Genomic DNA, 21,062 nt, shown 5'->3' with positions numbered 1-21,062 from the left:
AAGCAAGCAGAAAATTATCCTAGCATGGAGATGGGACAGGACCCCAATAATGGAGGTACTTGTTGTTGACTGTGCATTTACAGGGTAAGATATTAGGCTCTCTCAGCCAACCAGGGGTGCAGGTAAAAAGGCTTTTACCCCTGAACTATTATGTAGACCTAGCACCGCCCATGACCTTACACCCTGGCAAAGTAGCCACCCTTACCAAGTTACAGATACATTTTGGGAGTCCTTATCAAGAAAAGTTCCTTTGTTGTTTGTTTCTTGATAAAACAACGATTGTCGAGTCCAGTGGAGGCAAAACCAAAGCAGGTCATGAAAAAACCTGCTGGGGATGAAAGCACAACTTTTCCTAACTGTGCTGTAGAGCTCTTGTTCCTAACCGTGCTCCAGAGCTCAGTTCCAAAGCTGACTGTCTTACCTTAAATAAGCACATTTAATTAAATTAAATGAGGATAATTGATTTAACTAAAACAGTGTCTTTAAAGAGATTACTTTTTCCAGATAAGTTGACTTTACGTTTAGCTTGTTTTCACCATTGAATTATTGCATTTAGCTCTGTGCTAAGAGTTAATCATGCAAGTATTCAATTCTTCTATCTGGCTCACGGTAATCTTTTTAACTTCCAGCCCGTTATCGATCTCTCATTTTAGGTCCTTCATGCTAATACCCTCTCCAGTTCCCTCAATCAGCTTTTTTATGTTTTTGGGTTCTTTCTTCCTCAAAGCCATTTCTTTATCTAATACACACAGACCTGGCTTATCTGCATCCTTTATTTTCTACTTATTGAGTCTTTTTTTTTCTCAGGTAAAGCAAGTCCAGGATGATGCCTCTCGCCTTCAGAAGGCGTACGCCGGGGAGAAGGCTGATGACATCCAGCGACATGAGCAGGCTGTAACTGAGGCCTGGAGTGAGCTGCAGAATACCAGTAATGGTCGCCGTCAGCTTCTCTTTGACACTGTGGAGAAGTTTCGCTTCTTCAAGATGGTCAGAGACCTCATGCTGTGGATGGATGATGTCAACCTACAGATCGATGCCCAGGAGAACCCAAGGTAGACTTAACATGTGCCAATTGGCTAACCAAAAGATTTTGCACTACAAAAAGTTACAAGTAGAGGAAATGGTAATGGTAGACTGTTTAGCCCTGTAAGGCCATATCCACCTTCAAAATAAAGAAATATAAAGGCACTTATATGTCTCCATGCACATGTGTGTATTGTGTTTCAGAATATATGTAGCGCTTCATTTCCCCTGACGGCGCTCCGATTCACATCTGCGTCCTAGCACCCTTTTGTGGGTGTATGGTTTGTGAGGTGTGGGTTACTGATGGTTTACGTGATAATAAACATGAGATTCAAAGCTGTGCTTCAAACATGGTGCAGCAACCTGGTCACTCTCCCTCTCCCTGCTGTGACACTTTGCCTCCCGCTCTTTCGAATATTTCTATACCATTTCCATTCCCTCTCTTACTGATCCTTCACTGCTACAGTTTAATTCTGACCTTCCTTTTCTCCATTTGTAACTTTTCTTCCACCACTTTTTTCGCCTCTCCTCCCTTAACTAAAAAGCGACCGAGGACAGCCCAGTTATAAACAAGTACAGCTTTAAGCAAGTTTGTCAGTAAGGGAGAAACACTTAGTGAATTCAGGATCGGGTTGAGTTGGGAGTTTTGCATTTCCTCAGTATCAATGGGTCATTTTCTTGCATACTGCACAGACTTGAGCAAGGGGGTTAAAACTCAAGGGCCCACGTCTTTTATTTCAGGCCTCTACAACTTAGCCACTAACTAGATCTTATCTCCCAAGGAATCTACATTGAGTGTGCAACAGCATCTACAAGAGCAGATAGACTCTTTTACTTATATTTTAAAGTGGCAAGTAATTACCTGCACATATTCTTGTTCTGTAAAACATGTTAATTGCAGAACAGGGGTGCCTTAACAATTCTCATATTGGAGTTGCTGGAGTCCGTGATCCCGACCCTCAAGTGATCTGATGCTAAGGATGTTGCCAGACTCCTTGACACCTTCTCACAACAGCACAGTACAAGAATGGCTGATTTCAGTTCTCCCAAGAAATTTCTATAGTTTTGAGTACGAAAGTCCTCGCCAACATGTGAAGCTGCACCTTCTGCACCATTCTTTCTTTATTCCGGATAGTTGCTCTTTATTTTTGCTTTATGGCAGCATTTCAGTAGTTCCCTGTTTCTTAAGGGCTTTTCAAACTTCAAATGTGTGCTCCTAAGGGACACCGCTCAGGTGTTCCCGGAAAGGTGAGTCCCTCTATTGGTCTTCTAATCCAGTGGACTCAAGGGGTAAACCCTCCCACCACAGTCCCATCTACACAAACCCAGCACTCAAGCGAGATGCCTACTGGCCTCCTTGTGTATCTTAAGTCCAGAGACACGAGACAGCAAGGGACCTTTTCATGTTTGTGTTCTCTGTAAACCTCAGTAAAGTAACTGAGCAATATGTGGGTCTTGGAAAGGTGTTTGCCACTGTGATGTACCTCGTGTGCAGGAAACGACAAGCACACAAGTTGAACAAGCAGTTATAAAAATCTATATTTATATTTGCCTTACTCCTGGGTGTTAATTAGTTTCATCCTATTTCTGAGCCAGGTGAACCTGTAACGTATCTAATTCTTGGCAAAAAATAAGTAACAGTAAATGTACCTTCACATCATTTGAGTCCTTCATGATTCACATGTGACCTGCAAGTTTCCCTGTAGAGACGATAGAATAAACTATTACATGCTGGAATCTAAGACTTTTAAAATGGATGGTCAATTTTCTATGCATTGAAAACTTGGCTCTATTTTCAATAGCGGGCCACCATTTTCGCTTGGCTTCACACTAACTGGTGGGATATCAGTGCCAGTGCACATTTTTAGGTAGAAGTGCACTCTATAAATATATTTTACATTACATTATATATATTATCTGTCTGGCTTTGGGATATATATTCAATAACCTTCTGAATGTATAAAAGGAATCTGCTAGGGAGCCACATGAACAAGTAAATGGCATCATTTTACATGCCTTATGACTGGTTTTCCTTCTTACTAATATCTTCATATGAAGTCAATCTCATGCTCTTAAACCCTTCTGGCTATGTAGAGGGGGAATAGGTCGTAGGTAACCTTGAGGTCCGGCTGGGTGTGAGTATGGGTGTGGCTGTGCTGTACTTAGGCTCTAGTATTTTGAAGAGAAAGACCTGTGCTCTATGAGGATGCTCTCTCCTGCTGGAGTGACATCTCAAAAGTGTGAGAGGAAAGGTAGCAAACACCACCAGCGCAAAAGCAATTGTTGCACCTTCCAATATCGCTGTCCTACAGTTTTCCTGTGTCCTTACCTAACTGGGACTCCGTATTGTGTGATGAAGTTGCTTTGCTTCCGTAAGAGGCCTGTCCTTCTGTATACCTATTCTTTGTTCTTGCTAAATTTGCTCTCCTTTGCGTCAGTCACTGCTGCTGCTTTCCATTCCCTCTGTTCTTGAGTTGTCCTTTGTTAACAGCGCTCTGTGATTGTTTTTCTCTGAAACTGATGTACCTTAGTTTCTCTTGTAGCTTATTGTTGAGGTCTACAAAACTGAAAAGGAATCTCAGCTTCCAAAGTAATTTTGGGCAAAATGAGATATTTCTGGATACGATTGTCCATGGCGTCACAATGTTATTTGTCACATTTGTTTGTTGGTTTGCAGACTTGATTACATCAATGTTCTTGTATTCTTCCTCCCTCAGGGACGTATCCTCTGCTGACCTGGTGATTAAGAATCATCAGAGCATTCGAGCGGAAGTGGATGCTCGTGCAGACAGCTTCACCACGTGTATTGACATGGGTAATGCACTCTTGGAGAAGAACCACTACGCCTCTGATAAGGTATGGGAGTTCATCACACACATGTTCAAACCTTTACCTTCTGCTGTTATCTGCAGCAATACCTCCCCAATTTCACAGAATTGCACATGCTGAACTGTGCATTGATCAGTGTCCACCACCACTCTGGTTTGAGAAATGTGTTGACCAGTACAACCACTAGAATCAAGTTGTCATTTTTTTTTCAGAGCCCTTGGACCGATGAGTGTTGTCATAAAATGGGTTTGGATTAGAACTGATCTGATATGGCACTTTCTGTATTGAATATCAGGACCATTATTTGCACCTTCATTTCACTAGGGTTACCATGCAGCCTATAAGTAGCCATTGGCCTGGGAAATGCTTACTGATCTTTCCTGCTCCTACGTTTGGCAACATAACACAGATGTACACCCTCACATTTGCAGTGTGTCACCTCAGATACAGTTTAGGCCAACCCACTTAATATCATTAGCCGATGATTCTTGGGTGCATTTTATGTATACGATTCATCAAAAGATTTTAAGTTTCTAAGTAAGAAAAGTAAAAGATTTTTAGTAGTGTATACATGAAGTACTTGTAAATCCCTTTTATGTTTTATGCGCATTTCTCCCAATGTTAATGTGCAGAGCAGCCGTCAGTTGTTGGGCTCTTAAGCAAGAGAATTGCAGATTGGCTTGCGTGTGCAAATGAATGTACATTTAAAAGTAAGGAGTGGGAAAATGATTACGCTCTACTGTTATAGCCCTGAACATGGATCCTTGTGCACTTTGCTTTTCTACTTGTTTTTTTTGTTCAGATTTCAGAAAAGCTGTTGCAGCTGCAGGATCGGCGGAAGGAGACCAATGACAAGTGGAAAGACAAGATGGACTGGCTGCAAATAGGTAAGCACTTCTTTGGTACAAAATCACAGTCTGCTACATGAGTGAGTGGCATGCAATCCAGGGTTAATTAAACATTACGTTTAATAGTATTCTCGATTGTAAAAATAGACTTTGACTGTCTTAAACTATTTCTTCTGATGTGCAGAGGGTCTTGTCACAGTTCAATGACTTGCTTTGAGGTCTGGCCTGAGTTGCCCTTTCTAATGTGAGGAATTCTGAGATTGTTCCTAGTGCAAAGAGACTAAAATTAAAGAGGTGGTCTGTTTTCACCTCATTGCTATCATCAAGGTGGGAATTGGTATACAGCTTCTTCCATCTTAGCATTCATATTCGCAGTGTGCAGGCACTGCAACCACACATGCCACAAGAAGTGTCTCACTGTGAATGTGACCTCGCGGAGATCATGCACTCGTCAGTGGAATCACTGCTCTGCTCCTTGGCAGGCGATAGCCATTTAATGCTTTAAGGCCCAAAAAACGGTCACAAAGCATTTGTGCTCATCATTGTGAGCTGCAAAGTGACTGGACCATCCCTTAGCTGCCCTGCAGGAGATTGGAGTGTATACAATTAAGTTAATAATTTTTATTATATTTATTTATTTACGGTTTTCCAAAGTGATACACATACTGGGATTTCCCAGATCAGTAGCGTGCGGATTTCTAACCCACGAATGCAAGAACTTAGTTCAGTGCTCTTCACTAAGGAAGACCAACCAGTTGGACCACAGCTCAGTCACTAACCTAACAAGTGGTCCTGCACGGGCAGTGTTGTCAGTTTACTTATCAATCCTGTTCAAGTTTCAGTTACACAGAGGTATCCCAAACAATCTTTAGTTCTTGAACGCAATCAAGCATAGCACTAGGAGCAACAGGTATTTGTTTAAAACATTTATTTTGAAAGTCTTAATCTAATAAGAAATGTGCATAGTAACCACAGAGCATGAAAATACGAAAGCAATACTGCATGTCCTAAGCAGTGAGAATAAAATAAACATTTCTGTTTAGAAAGTTCCTAGCATCCTAACACCCTCTAGCTATTTCTAAGCACTAACTATATTTTTCATCCTAGCATCAAATAAGAAGTTTGCCTCTTGCGTTTTTAGAGAACTATCGCACACCACATCTGTTGAACCTAGTGACCGCTAATGCAGCTGTTGTTCAACCAGAAGAGGAAATGTGTTGTAGGTGAAAGGGCACCCTCTGCTAGGCAACCAGACCAGGCTCTCCACCTGAGAGTGGCAGTTTGGACAATCTGGCATGACCGGTAGTGGTAATCTTAGCACATAGACCTCTCCTAATTAATGGTCAAATCCCAGACTTTATACAGGGTTTGACCACTGATTTTATATTGTACTTACAAAATGAATTTGGTCTTGTAGACCTGAGATTCTTAACAGACTTTTTGATACACAAAATGCATCAGCTCTTTACACAAGTTGATTTTAAGAGGTCATTACTAACATCTTGAGATCTATGCACCAAAGGCACTATTAGAAGTGTGGCACCTGTCTTCAAATATATTGAACAAGAAGTGAGAAGCCGTGAACATGACATTCCTATGCTCAGCTAAAGATAAGCAGGTGAGAAAACAGAGATGCAAGCTAACTTGACCTATTTAAAATGACGTCTGTCACAGTATTCACAACAACAGCACATAATGCAGCACAAGGTATTTGTGTGCTTTACCTGTAAAGGTTAAACCAACATAAAAACAGTTACACTTAGTTTGGAAAAGGTTGCCAATAGGTGAAGTATAAGGGATGAAAAGCAAAGAGAAGTTGTTAAACATTATGGGCCAGATGTAGTTGGCTAAATACCAGTCGGTAGCGCCGAAATTCTGTAAATTTCAGCGTTACCAACCGGTATTTAGCCATTCCTAATGTAGGTATGGAATTGGTAAATAAGGAATCGGTAAATACTGATCCCTTATTGCTCTTGCATTTAAGGAATTGGTAATACCGATTCCTTAAATGCAATGTAGGAAGCACATTAGAGAGTGCGTTTGAGCCTTAAAAAATCGGTAAGTACCACCAACTTCAAGTTGGTGGTAATTACCGATTTCCTTTGAAAAATGCTATGTGGCACATATTCATGCCCTTAGGGCATGTATGTGCGCCACATATGCACACATGCACATTTCAGGGGTGCAACAGGGTGTCCTTTTGACACCCTGGCACCCTTGAAAGTGCTCCCGCTATTAGCGATTCGGTAATACCGAATCGCTAATAGTGAATGTCTTCACATTCATTCCTATGGGCCTCCAAGCCCATATAAATGAATGGGTGGGTATTCCTTTTTACCGAATCTCAATTACCGATTCGGTAATAAGGAATATTAAGGATTTGGTATTTTTTAACAAATCTTTACCTACATAGGAAATACTGATTTGTTAATAGCGAATCGGTAAAATTCGCTATTAAGAAAACAGTATTTCTGATTTACCTACATCTGGCCCTTAGTTGCATGAATTTCGAAGGAGGCTGGAGGTCTATTTTAGATGGAAAAAATCAGGTAACATTTATGGGTTTTTCTGAAAAAGAGAGAATGGTTCATTGAAGTCATCCATTGTTTGGTCTAAGATTTCCAGGATATGGGGCTCTATCGGAGAAAGAGTTTTTCATGGCAAGATTTGTGTTGAATATAATTGCCTCAAAAAAGGTAGAGCCCTTGCTCGTCAAATCTCTTTAGTGTCCTATTGTGTGCAAGATTTATAGATAGGAAGGGTTTTTCAAATAACTCTTTATAAGCCAGGCACCATATATTAACTTTCCTTCCAAGGTTAGCAAATATACGTCTTTAACGATGAACATTATGTGATTGATTTTTATTCTTTGAGGAGACTAACCTGACAGTTGAGTAAAAGACTGTGAGGAAAATGTTTGGGGAACACCGATGAGCAGGGCTTTGCTAGAGTTCAGTATCGAGATGATGAGGGCATGTGCTGCAGATTTCAATTGGGGTTTTTTTTATGACAGAGTGGAGGAAATTCACTTCCGTTGGTAAGGTTGGTGAGGCTCAGTCTTTGAAGCTGGATTGAATTTGCTATGCTGTGTTTCAGAGATATAAGGCAAAGTTTGAGTTTCTGTGGGCTCAGCATTATTAAATTGTGTGATGTCCATTGCTGAATTGTCATGCGTTAGGAATATAGTAGTCGGATATATTCCCAAACTGTTATGGCTATTGTGAAAGATGCATTTTGTGCATCACAAACTGAAATTAAAAGGCAGTTGCACTAGCTTTGCCAAAGCAAAGTCTTTTGTGCTTCAAGCCCCTAAGTAGAAAAGGGGCCTTTATCTAATTATTTCTCTTAAACTGTGTGATCCTTATTACAAGTCACCTGTTAATTGAGATTTTCAGAAACCTAAACTGAAAACAGCCAGGAACTCTAGGGAAAGTTGCAAGGAGGAATGGACCCAGAATGACCCATTCATCTGGTAATTACGCATTTTAGAGGTACCTCCAGGTTTTACTATCAATCATATCTTTTGTAAAGCGCACTACTCACCCGTGAGGGTCTCAAGGCGCTGGGGTGGGGAATGCTGCTACTGCTTGAAAAGCCAGGTCTTGAGGAGTTTTCAGAAGGTCAGCAGGTCTTGGGTCCGCCATAGGTGGATGGAGAGGGTGTTCCAGTTCTTGGTGGCGAGTTGGGAGATACTCACTAACTCTGCACCCTCAGAGTTAATCGTACACCTGGCAACTTTGACTCCCTGGGGTGCGGGTTTAGCAAGTCCAGGTCTGGGGCACTTTTAATGCAGTTGTAAGTAGTTCGTTTTGAGAAAGTAGAATATTTGGACAAGCCAAAGAGCCTTCCTCATTAATCAAGTGACAGGAGTATGAAGAGGTTGAACTAAGCAAAACAGTAAGGAAAATAATACTTTGGTAACTCTTTACAGGAAAGTTTTCAACTCTGAATGTTAGTAAGGTCATATGTGTCTATTTTCAGTACTTTTGGACATATGTGAACAGGCTAATATTGGCTTCTGTCATACCTCTTTTGAGAGGGCCATGTTGGTTGAGGTTGTTTGGCACTGATTTCCTGAGTTCCATTCTACTACAGCTCTGCAGACTTTTCCAAGTGGAACCCTGTCTACACTTAACTCAAGGTGGTGAGGGCAAGTAGTCACAGGCCTCATAGGAATATAGTGTGGCAGGCAAGAGCCCAGAACTGAACAACCAACCAAACAATACAATGCTATGTTGTCCAGACCAGTGCTCGTCTTTTATAAAAAAATTAACTACTTCAATCACGCAGCAGAAATAAATGACTACACAATTTGATGGGAACATCACACAGGGTCGTAATCTAAGTCGTGGTTTAACAGTGTGACACTATATCCTCCTCTGTCTAGTATCCTTTCCCATGCTATGTTTGGGATCCTATGACTACAGAGTCCAAAACATTACTGATTTCAGCATTGATTAGGCACAAGTGCAGATGATGTCAAATCCAGATTCTTGTCAAATGTGCAACTCATTTTAATGCCTTTTATGGCTTTGGCAGAAGTCTCAAGCATACGAGGCAGACTCTATGTGCAATTGTGTCTTGTCCCTGGAGCTGGCTAAGCCTCTAGTTTATCTGCTGTTATCATTACAGTTTTAGCGGTGTTGCAAATATAGTACACACTCCTGTCCTCATGGTGGAAGATGCTCTCCTGCGGGGGCCACATCAGTAGCCTTGCTTTGGCCTGTGTGTGTGGGAGGGAATTAATTGGGTAGATTTGCAGAGCAGTGGTTGTATTTGCAAGTGGCAGCTTCGAGCCTGCTTGTAGACAGGTGGTCAGATTCAACAGTTGCGGCCTCTAGACCTAGTCATCCATGGTTGTGTCTTCGTCATTTGCGTCCTCCAGGCTGATCAGGGCATCTGGCTTTAGCAGCGATGCAACTTCACTCTTGAAGTCGGCAGTAAGAGCTGTAGTCTTGCATCCAACGCAGAGTGCCAGGTGACCAATTGATACTTGATCTTGAAAGGTTTTAGTGCAGCTCACATAGGAACTGTGCAGAAGGAACGATGGGTCCCCTTCTCAACACTTGTCACTCCTGGCTTCACTGTCTGGGATAGTATGCTTTCTTTGGGTATTCTTCACTCTGGGAGCCTGCTGGGGTTCATGTCAGTCTCCCCATTTCCAAGGGAGTTGAAGGCAAGCTTCCATGCACTTTAGAGAGACTCTCAGCAGTTAAAGTACAATTTGGGACTGGGAAAAAATGAGGTGGTCTGAATCCCACTTTTACATTCATTTTTCCGAGAGGGGACGTGGATTCACTAGCAAAGGCTTCAGAACAAGTTTGGGTTGGTTCTCTTTTAAATGTAATTCTTGTGCTGCTCCTCAGGCACAGCCTTTTTAAAAAAGGCGATGGCTCTCAGATCAGGTAGAAATGGGACTGGATTCAAGCAGCAGTATCAAAAACGAGGGCACAAGTAAGTGTGAGATCTCTGCACCTAGCTGTCATCAGTGTCCTGAAAAAGAAGTCTGGAACAGACGGAAGGGCATGCCCTGCCTACATATACTCTCACCTGAAGAACAGAAACTGCAGTTGCACCCCTCACCCCCACCGTCTGCCAAATGGTGTTGCTGAGGAAGAACTAATTAGCAGTGCTTTGCAAACAAGACCTTCATTGAGTGTTCTAAGGGTAGACCTGTCTCAATTGCCACTCATGTGAGAGCTAGTTCTTCACTGTCCACAGAACTGCAGGAAATGCTCTTCCAGTGCCTGGTGGAAGCTGTCCTTTTCTTTCATTTTGTACCATGCTCAACCAGAGGTATCCAAAATGGATTTTGCCAGCCCCAGAACTGACTCTGTTAACATAACTAATCTGACTACCTTGCTAGTGCTTAACCCTCACTCTGCACACATGTAATTGTCATGCACAGGGGTTGTCAGCGTTAGGATCTTAATATAAGAGTAGGACTTTACACAAGAGGGTACAGTAGACCGCACTCTCACTGACCCAGGGAAAAGGTTCCGGTCATTCTACAGCTTGATAAACCATGCTGAGCTTCCACACCCTTTTTATGTGATGATGCACCAGGGCAGGGCCAGTAGTCCAGTGCCTTCTATGAGGGCACGCTTGGTGCACACCTCCAGGTCAGAGAACATGTTCTCGACCTCTCATTACTAAGGACAGGTCTAGGCCTCTGCCCACATGCTAGATTAGCATGGTGCCCGGGCCAAAACGAACTTTGGGATACCCATTTAACATGCATTCAAACATTCATGTACATGCAGGGAACATTCATGTCCTGATAGCTTCCTAACACAAGTCCTTGGTGTTACCAGGAAGACTATACAACTTGGTGTTTAATTTGTTGTTTATCATGAAAAAGTAAAATTTTCTCCAGTTTTTTGGTTTCAAAGTCTTAGAAACAAGCCTATTGCTCTCTCATATAAAATGCAAAATCAAATGCTTTAATTATTTGAATGCTGACATTTGACCAGTGGCTTAGCACAATCTGCAAAGACGTCTTGTGGCGGATGTTATCCTCTTTTTTTCTGTCTTTTTGGATGCTGCAGTTTTGAGCACAGAAAGCTTGCACTGCATAGTAGACTCGTGCAATGGAAGCCTGATAGAATTGTGTCACAATATATGCAGCTGTTGCTAGCTAACCTGACTCGTTTGCAGGCAACCTTAGCAAGAGAGGGATGACATTTATGACTGGCACCTAGTTGGCAAACCAATGCAAGAGATGAACTATTCTCAAAAGAATCTGAGATTGATTGACTCCAGTGTCACAGCATTGAAGAAATGAGAGGTATATGCTCAGTTTCCACCTTTTGGCAGATGAATTCAGTGCAGAAATACATGGGCGTGAGCTCAACCAAACATTTATAAATTAAAAGCTTTCCTGCCTGGGTACCCCTGGCGCAGACCACTTAAGTGCAGGTAATGTAATTTTCCAAAATATGAGTTTGTTACTGTATGAAACCAACTCCACTAGAATGCAGTTTAAATCAGCTTGCTTAAAGGCATTCTGTGGACCTTCATATCCTTCCCTCAACAAAATGCTGGAGAAGAGGGAGCAGAAATTAACTAGTAAGACAGTGGACATGATTAACACCTTATATAATTCTGAACCTGCACAGTGCTCTTAGTTGAGAGGAGTATTTATCTGAGTTTTTGGAGCTCTGCGGACACCCTACGATAAGCACTTGATATTGAAGATGACACCCCTCTATATACCATGTGCTGCATTCATTAATTCTTCAGAGTTAGGTAGCACTAGTGTACAATTCAAGTTTTAAAAGACCTACATTACCCCTGATAGTTTATCTACTGTGAAGGTGGAGGAAGACGTCTGACATGAAATACTTGTATGTGTGTTCTGGTAACATGTTCACCTTGTTTGACTACTTTCAGCTTTCTCCCCTTATACTTCTTTTTCTGTTTTGCGTCTCATTTTCATTCCCTCTTTCTCTTTTATTTTATTTTGTTTCTCTTCTTGCCTATTGTTTGACTTATCTTCCTGTTCTTTCTCCCTCCCAAATGCTCCTTTACTTCCTCTTCTTTTATTACCATCCTCTTCTATTCCATTCCCTTATCCTTCTTTCTCCATTCTCCACCTCCCTAATCCCCTTCATCCTTTCCACACTGCTCTCTTCCGATATTCCAACATTCCTTCTCTCTCCCTCATTGGTATTTTTTCCTTTTTTTACTACCTTTGTTTTTCTCACCTACTGCCTCCACCTAATTTCTCTCTAATACCCATTTTACTCTGGCTCCCTTTTTTCTCCCTTTGTTGCTTTTTATTGTGTCTGCATCTCACTATCTTCTTCCCATCTCCCCCTCTAGTCATGGAGGTGTTGATGTTTGGCCGAGATGCCAATGTTGCAGAGGCCTGGCTTTCTAGCCAGGAGCCCATTGTGCGATCAGCTGAGCTGGGCGGAAATGTGGACGAGGTGGAGAACCTGATCAAGAGACATGAAGCTTTCCAGAAGTCGGCAGCAGCCTGGGAGGAGCGCTTTGTCTCCCTAGAGAAGCTGACTACAGTAAGCTGCCACAATAGCCATACTGAGAAAAAGCAGAAATGGTACTTGACCAATAACACAGACATGCAAAGCAGATGCAGGGGGGGTCCCCAACGGAATAAAATCACAAGAGCAGTTGTACATCTGTGTTAAAGTTAAGAGCTGAATATAAACAAGCAAGTAGAATTCTTGTCTAGCCCTGCTGTCGCCACATTTGACTGGTCTAACTGCCTCTGCAAATAACTAATGCAAAACCAGATTCTCACCTCTTTTTACACACTGCTATGCCTATGTTGTGCATTCTTTTTCTAGTCCAGGACTGGATTGTTATCGAAGTTAGGCACCTCCCTGGCTTGGGCAGCTTAGAGGGACATTGGTAAAATTCCCAGCACCCTGGGGCCTGTGAAATATCTGTTTGGTGTGGGTATGAATAATCTGACACTAAAGGGGTACAGCCAGGAAATATCCTTATTTTACTCTTGATGTGTCGAGTCATGCCCTTGTGCTTGCAGTTGCTGCGTGTGCATGGCACCTGAACCCCTTCGCGTTCTGTAGTACTAAGGTGCTTTGAACCAATTTTCATAACTAGCAATATCACCCTATCCAAGCCTCCTTCTATGTTTTCCCTATTGGCGATTAAAGAGGAGTGGTTTGCAGGGTATTGCTTGGTGTTGGTTTTAGCCAGCATCAATAGACTGGATTTGTGTTACTGTTTTCTCAACTAGGATGAGAGGAAATCTGCTTGAGGGTTATTGTAGCCTTGGGCATTTGTGCTAGCGTTGGCCAACAGTTATCTTTAGGTTAAAGACAATATTTTTGCTTACCAGCTGGAAGAGAAGGAGAGGCGCCTTAAGGAGGAGGAGGAGGAGCGAAGGAGACGTCCACCTACTCCGCCTGAGCCAGTGATAGAAGTTAAAGAACCTCTGCCCACTGAGCACCAAAGTCAGCTGTGTGCACTATCACAAGACAGGTAATCACATACGTTGGGGGTGGATTTCACTCTTGCCAGCTGCATCTGGTTCTACTTGTGAAACTGAGTGTCTTACCTCAGTCACACTTTGTCACACCTGAAGTACTTATTTGCTCTTGAAGTGAAGGGCACATTAAAAGACTACTTTTTCCGAGGTTTATCGTTACAGCTTGGTGAATGAGTACAGGCCTCAAGTTTTGAACATCTAATTAGTAACTGTTCCTGATGACTCCCCATCTTAAAAAAATGCTTCAGCCCCTGATTCTTTGAAATACTTGTAGTATGCAACTGAGAAGGCTGGTGGGTCAAAAGTGGCCCTGTAGCACTTAGTGGCTCTGTAGCTCTTAGTGGCTCTGTAGCACTTAGTGGCACTGTAGCACTTAGTGGCTCTGTTTATGCTGTACTTCTCTCATAAATCTACTGCCACACCTGGGACATGATTTAATTTTTCCCCTGCTCTACAGATTCCAGAATTCAGCAATATCAGGAGTGCTTGGTCGTTTTCTTTACATTTCCAAAACTCATCCAATTAAAACCTAGTATTTAAAATCCTACTGGGTCTGTAAAAAAATCCCCCGCAAACTCAAATGATGGTGGTGGTAGCACCTCCGATGAGGAGGTAATGACAGGATCTTGGTATTTCTACAAGCATGTTGTTCTCGATGATCTGCGGGCGAGGGATGCCAAACAATATATTTATGCCTACCCGTGGGGCATGTGGGACTGCCCTTGTAACTTCCATGCGGGCAGGTGATGATCAGATCACTCTCCAAAAGCTTTTCTCCAGTCTGGGGCCAAAGAGGAGGCATAACTATGCTTGCAAATTTACACAATTATACGGCGGTATACAACTTAACCGAGTAGTCCTTACCTAGCTCCTACATAAATCGATAATGTGTCCTCACGTTTTTCACATTTTGTCTTGCAAATTTCTATCCTTCTGTTGGTAAGTTCACTAGCAAAACCACTGACATTTTGAAACATGGTTCCCAACTCAGTGGGCTGCTTCTAACTAGGTGCTGTGTGATTCTGTGCTAACCCTGTAGGAGTTGTGTTCTTCTGCCCTCAGTCAACTAGAACTCAGAAAGGAAACACAAGCCAGTGCTGGGTGATGTTCCTTTTATTATGCAGGTATCCCACTTCTGGTCGTTTGATATTTTAAGGGCTAGCACCAAGTCCAGTCCCAACCCTTTTAATCTAATGCAAGGAGTAAGACTAGTTATGAAAGTTTTTTGTCTCAAGTAGACTCTGTTACTGAGGGTGTGTGCTCCTGCTAGTATGATAGATTTAGGGTCTATGACAGAGTATTTCATCCAAAACTTCTACAATCTATACTTACATGTTTGCAGATTGAGATGAATCAACTGAGAGCATTTTGATCTTGCACCAGAGGTGTTGGATTTTATTCTATCTGCAAGTTGCCCATCCACAAACTCCATCAATTCTTGTCATTAGTCTCATATGTTTTCCCCGGCTCACTTGATTGTGCTGCAATGAGGGCGTTAATTTGGGTCTTCGCTTTCTGATGTGTGTTCCTTTTGAACCTATGCAGAGCCCCACCCTGAGACGTTTGACTTATTTGACTGTATTTCCAATTACCATAGCATATACACTTCGTATGCGTGAGTTGCCTATTCAACCACCACACATCCCCTTTTTTCCTTTCAAATTGGCGGTTCAGATTTTAGAATCCTTTCTCTCACTGGTGGTATCCATCACACTCTGTGTGTTGAGGAAGAGAGGCTCCACTGGTGGATCCTATGATGGCCCATAGTCTGTACATTCATAAGACTATGGAGCACAACGTGAACTGTCAAATCAAGTAAGGGAAGGCAATCCAGAAAGTTGCCTTATCATTGTGGATTGTCCTTTGTATAAATCTGCTCTTTGCTTTGTTCTAGAAAGAGCATTCAGAGGATTATTATGCTCATTCCACCAGAGCAAAGGCCACTACATTGGCATTGGTTGTTGGACATCTTCCCAGCTGCTGCGTGATTGTCAATACATTCACCAGGCATTACTCTACCGACTCAAAGATCCACAGAGAAGGTAATTTTGCCTACTCAGTCCTGCAGGACATCATGTTGTAAAATCCTCCCCTCGGATCCACCACCTTCGTGGGTTTACTACTTTGCTATCAATCCAAAAGATGAAGGATCTGTGCTTAGAAATATCTATCAAAGAACTTATCTTCAGTTACCCTCTAACCACAGATTCCTCACCGATCCTCTTTTACCCTCAAGATTTCACACACTGTACATTTTCACAGTTTGTCAGTCACTCCACATCTGAGAGTGCTGTAAATGTCCATTGTGAACTGGTGTCAGCATGCAATGGTGGCACCCTGATATTGCTCTTTCTGTGAGACAGGAAAAAATCATGAGTCTCGCTGATGACCCCACCTGCTGGCAGGCAGGAGCTCTACCAGTTTTACGAATCCGGTATGGCACCAGGGGAGAGTCCAAAGTTGAGGAATCTACGGTTAGCTAGAGTATCTACCAGAAAGCTAATTACGAAGTAATTAACTTGTCCCTTTCTCTCTTCTTCCTCCCTCTCTCTCACTCTCACTCTCTCTCTCTCTCTCTCTCTCTCTCTCTCTCTCTCTCTCTCTCTCTCTCTCTCTCTCTCTCTCGCTCTCTCTCTCTCTCTCTCTTTTTTTGCCATCTCCCACCCTCTCTCTCTCTCTCTCTCTTTCTTTGCCATCTCCCACCCTCTCTCTCTCTCTTTCTTTGCCATCTCCCACCCCCTCTCTCTCTCTCTCTCTCTCTCTCTCTCTTTCTCTCTCTTTCTTTGCCATCTCCCACCCTCTCTCTCTCTCTCTCTCTCTCTCTCTCTCTCTTTCTTTGCCATCTCCCACCCTCTCTCTCTCTCTCTCTCTTTCTTTGCCATCTCCCACCCTCTCTCTCTCTCTTTCTTTGCCATCTCCCACCCTCTACTGCCCTCTCCCCTCACGACTTATTTTTTTTTCTTCCTCTTTCTTTCACTCTCCCTTTCCACTGAGTGGCTATCTGTATTTGCCTTGCTCCTCTACTTTCTCCCATTCCTCCTTGTCACTTCTGTTCTTTTAGTCCCCCTTCTACATCTGTACAGTGCTTTACAGTCTTTATCGCCTTCCCTACCTCTTTTGCCCTCACTAACCCGCTCTCAATCTCCGATCTCTGTTTCTTCCAAAGGAAGGTGCATCTAATGTACAGGCAGGGACCTTATTATACATAGTGCCCTGGAGGTCCCACAAGGGTTCAGGCTTCCTTCTTGCAATCTTGCGACACTGGGCACTATGGTATTAAAGGAGAGGCTGCAGATGCGTGCATGTCATCTGCTGTAATATGGATCACACATGTGTGACTTCATGCAAATGAGGGAAGCCGTTGCCTTTGTTCCCACATCATATTACGAACATGGACACAGAGGTAAAGAGACTGTCAGAAGTTACATTGTGCACTATCTCAATGGGCCACATTTAAATCAGTGCGCCTCCTGTGAACTCTCCTTTAAAGGGAACGGGAACATCTCCCTTACAGACCGGTGCAGTCCATCATTCACCCAGGTTCATGGGAATTCCTGTTCATCTTTAAATGTCAAACCAAGTCTCCACCTTCAGTGGCAGGTGGACCAGGCTGAATTAAACACCTTGCCCATCTTTAACCAACCTAATATTGCAAGTGCTGGCACGAGTTTAAAGATCCTGTACTGTAATAGGGTGTATTGTCCCGATTTGCGCCCGACGTACATACTTAAAGGCTCACTATTCTGTTGAGTGGCGGTAGTGCTGCCTGTCTGTACGATGGGCCCAGGATATGCTCTATCAAATATATGCAGGAGTGGCAGAGGCCCATCCTCACCAGAGGTGCAGCTAATGATCAATCTTCCAAATGCTATTTGTAGTCTACTAAGAGCAGCATAATCCCAACTTTACCAGAGGCATAGTTAAAAAGCAAACATAAGCTATATGTTGGCTACTGATGAGCAACAGAGTAGTAATGCTTACTCGGAGCAACCAAAAGTAATCTTTACTTGGGGCACAGTTAAACAGCCAGCATAAGCTATATGCAGGCTACTAAGGAACAACCAAGCGTCAATGCGTACAAAGGTACAGTCCGGGACTCACTGATGTCCAGGGCTTCTCGAGTCCACGCATGGGTGCCAGGGTGCAGCTCATAAGAAGAATGTGGAGCAGCATTAGTACAGATCTCAACTTGAGGAGAGGGCGGGGAGGAGAAATAGTCAAAGTCAAAAGTCAAAAGATTTTTATTTGTTTTGGTACTCTACTGAGGACCACACATTTAAAAACAATTTACATGAAGATAAGTCAACAAAAATTAGTATAATGTTAGAAAAGACTTTAGAAATTTGTAAAAATTATAACAAACCCATTCGCTGGGTGGTTGTTTGCCCACTAATAACACATTTTTTACTGTAGTAATTCTACACTTGCGATATATCGGGTCAAGATATCTTGCCCGTGCTGAAACTATGTTAGGATGAGGACATACGAATAAAATATGCTCAATGTTCTGATCGCCTCCTTGACAAAATGTACATATCGGGGAACCAGCTAGTGACCTTCTAGAGGTAAAGGTTGACACGGGTAAAATACCTAAGCGCAACATTGTTATAGCCCTTCTTGCACCATGCGTAAGGGAAAACCCTATATATGGCTGTACTTGCTTGTATTCCAAATTCTCAGTATAGAGTTTATATGTAGCTAACTTACTACAATATGCAAAATCAAGATCAAAGCTCAATCTAGATGTAAAGCATTTTAGAAAGAGTTTCAATTGGGAGGTTGACCAGGTAAGCAAAATGTCTTTAGTAAGTTTAGCAATTTCAAATGCCGCTGACATATTCCTGTGAAAGTTAAGCTTTGATGCGTCTAATTCAAATATCTCAGTCTTTAGTAAGGAGCGCAATGATCCTTCCTTTGCGTGCAGGATATTATAAGCCCATCTGATGACGTTGGCAACAGCTGTAGCATAAGAGCTTGTTAATGAAAATTCCAGTCTTAGGGCTTGAACAGGTGTTGATTTTGAAACCTTTAAGATTTTTTTCAAAATGTTCCCTTCGGTTAGGTCCATATAAGACCATTGCTTTATTGGTATATGCTCAGTGGCATAAGATAAAACCGGAGGAATTTTTGCTCTATACACTTTTAACAATGAAGAGAAGTGCCTATTTCCTGTGGCAGAGTACAATCTGGAAAGAGCCCCGGCATGTAGTTCTGATTTTCTCTTTAGATTGTTTATCTGTTTTGTATTATGTAAGTTCTTTGAGAAAATCCTGCCGAGGTAAGTATATTCATCAACTTCTTCTACTCTTACCCCGCCTAGCTTCCAACAGTATTTTACACTTTGTTTCCTACCAGTAAAAGCTACCACTTTGGTTTTTGTTAAATTTGGAATTAAAAAATGGTCCTTTGAGTAATCATTTAAAATATCCAGTAGCTTTTGCAAGCCAAAGGGTGTAAGGTCCAACATTACAATGTCATCTGCGTATAGCAGAGCGTGAACACTATGTGAAGCAATCTTAGGAGGCAGACTAGAGCATTGTTGCAAGTGGTGTGGTAAATCACTAAGATATAGTGAAAATAATATTGGTGCTAAAAGGCACCCTTGTTTGAGGCCATTAGCAGTTCTGATCGATTTGGTTAATCCTTTTTCACTCCCCATTTGCACCTGGGACCAAGTGTTGGTATGGAGATTAATTATGATCTGCAGCAGATATTCCGAAATTCCCAGTCTCCTTAACTTTTTCCACAGTGTAGGTCTGTCTACGCGATCGAAAGCTGTAGAATAGTCAATGAACGCAGCGTACACTGGTTGTGATTTTCGTACGATGTATTTATCTAAAATAGTCTGGAGAATTGAAATATTGTCCATAACAGAATGATTTGGTCGAAAGCCTGCTTGGTACGTAGGTATTAAACCCTGCGAGAAGGCCCAGTCTTTTAGTCTATCCAAAACCTCTGCGGCGAAGATTTTTCCTGTAGCGTCCATCAACGCTATTTGGCGATAGTTGCCAGCGGTATTTTTACTCCCCTTTTTGTAAATGGGAATTATATTACTCCCCTGCCACGACTTTGGTATTCTCCCAGTGTTGAAGATATAGTTGAAGAGCGGTAGTAACATCTGACTCCATTCTTTAGGATCTGACTGCAAGACCTTAATGGGTATTTGGTCAGGACCTGACGCGGCGGTACTTCTTGCTTTTCTGATATGCATTTCTATGGAAAATGCTGTAGTATTTGCTATCTGAATAGTTTTATTTTCCATAATAATAATATCAGTGGCTTTTCTGTCTGGTTTGATTAGATTTACCTTGTATAGGTCGGTTAGATAGATTTCCCATTCCTGCGGTGGAACTGGTATAGCATGTAGTTTCTCTTTTGTTCCTGTCATTTTGGCAATTAGGGACCAATATTTTCTTTGATTGTATTTTTTAGCCGCTACTTGGATATCAACCCAATTTTTGTCCTGCAACATTCTTTTTTGGCTATTCTTCTCTCTTCTCAATTGATTTTTTAGTTTGTTAATTTCTTGTTGAATTACAGGTGAAAATTTCAAGTATTGACCTCGGATAAGTTTGTTGAGCATTTTCGAAGTCAAGGTTCTCCTGGTTATATTTTTGTTGTTCTTCTTGTAATTTCTATTTTTGTCTTGTCTTATCCTATCTAAGAGAGCTCTCTTGAGATTGTTGATAATACTTTCAAACTTTGTTATTTGGTCACCAGAATGTATGCTAGTTAAAAGTTGACTATGTGTAATCATATCGGTGATATTGTCCAGGGTCGCCGAGTTCCAAAAGATCCGTCTCTGGATATTGTTAATTTCAATATTACTTTTATGGAACATGATTCGGTTTGTCGAGGAGGGATTAACCAACCAACCAGTGTTTAAATGTAAGAGAGCATGGTCGCTTTCATCTGAAAAGTTGATACTCAAATATGAAACTGTGTCCACTAGCTCCATGCCACAGATTATATAGTCAATAATTGATAAAGTTCCTTTTCCTCGTCTTGTAAAAGACGCCGGTATGTCTCCGTCCACGTTGCCATTCAGAATTGTCCCATTTAGGTTTGGCAAACATGCTAATAGCAATTTTCCTCTCTTGTCTGAAGCTTTTCCTTTGGGGAATATTGGGATAGACAATTCCAGCGATTCTTCTTCGTAGAGTTTTGCCCATTTTGCGATCTCGACATTAGAAATTTTTCCATTCAGGTCGCCCATGATTAAATAAGACATATTTGCTCGGTCTTCGATTATCTGTGCAATTGCTTCCATGGTTTCCACAAAAATGACATCCTGGTTGGTGCCGGGGGGAACATACATGTTAAAGAGTAGAAAGGCCTTTTTTTGGTCTAGATTATGTATCTTCAGCGAAACCTTAATACATTGG

General features: G+C 42.0%; 1 protein-coding gene across 2 annotated transcripts in view; it reads left to right on the top strand.

Moving 5' to 3' along the window:
• Nucleotides 1–21,062, top strand: part of SPTBN2 (spectrin beta, non-erythrocytic 2) — a 680,775-nt gene that overhangs the window by 573,336 nt on the left and 86,377 nt on the right. For both annotated transcript variants that reach the window (XM_078660840.1, XM_078660841.1), the window contains 5 exons: nt 808–1,052; nt 3,741–3,879; nt 4,655–4,739; nt 12,525–12,721; nt 13,528–13,670. In XM_078660840.1, the coding sequence (XP_078516966.1) occupies nt 808–1,052; nt 3,741–3,879; nt 4,655–4,739; nt 12,525–12,721; nt 13,528–13,670 (809 nt within the window). The remainder of the gene's footprint in view (nt 1–807; nt 1,053–3,740; nt 3,880–4,654; nt 4,740–12,524; nt 12,722–13,527; nt 13,671–21,062) is intronic.

This window comes from Lissotriton helveticus, chromosome 9, assembly GCF_964261635.1.
Source record: "Lissotriton helveticus chromosome 9, aLisHel1.1, whole genome shotgun sequence".
Lineage (NCBI taxonomy): Eukaryota > Metazoa > Chordata > Amphibia > Caudata > Salamandridae > Lissotriton > Lissotriton helveticus.
This window is presented reverse-complemented; position numbering and strand designations above follow the sequence as displayed.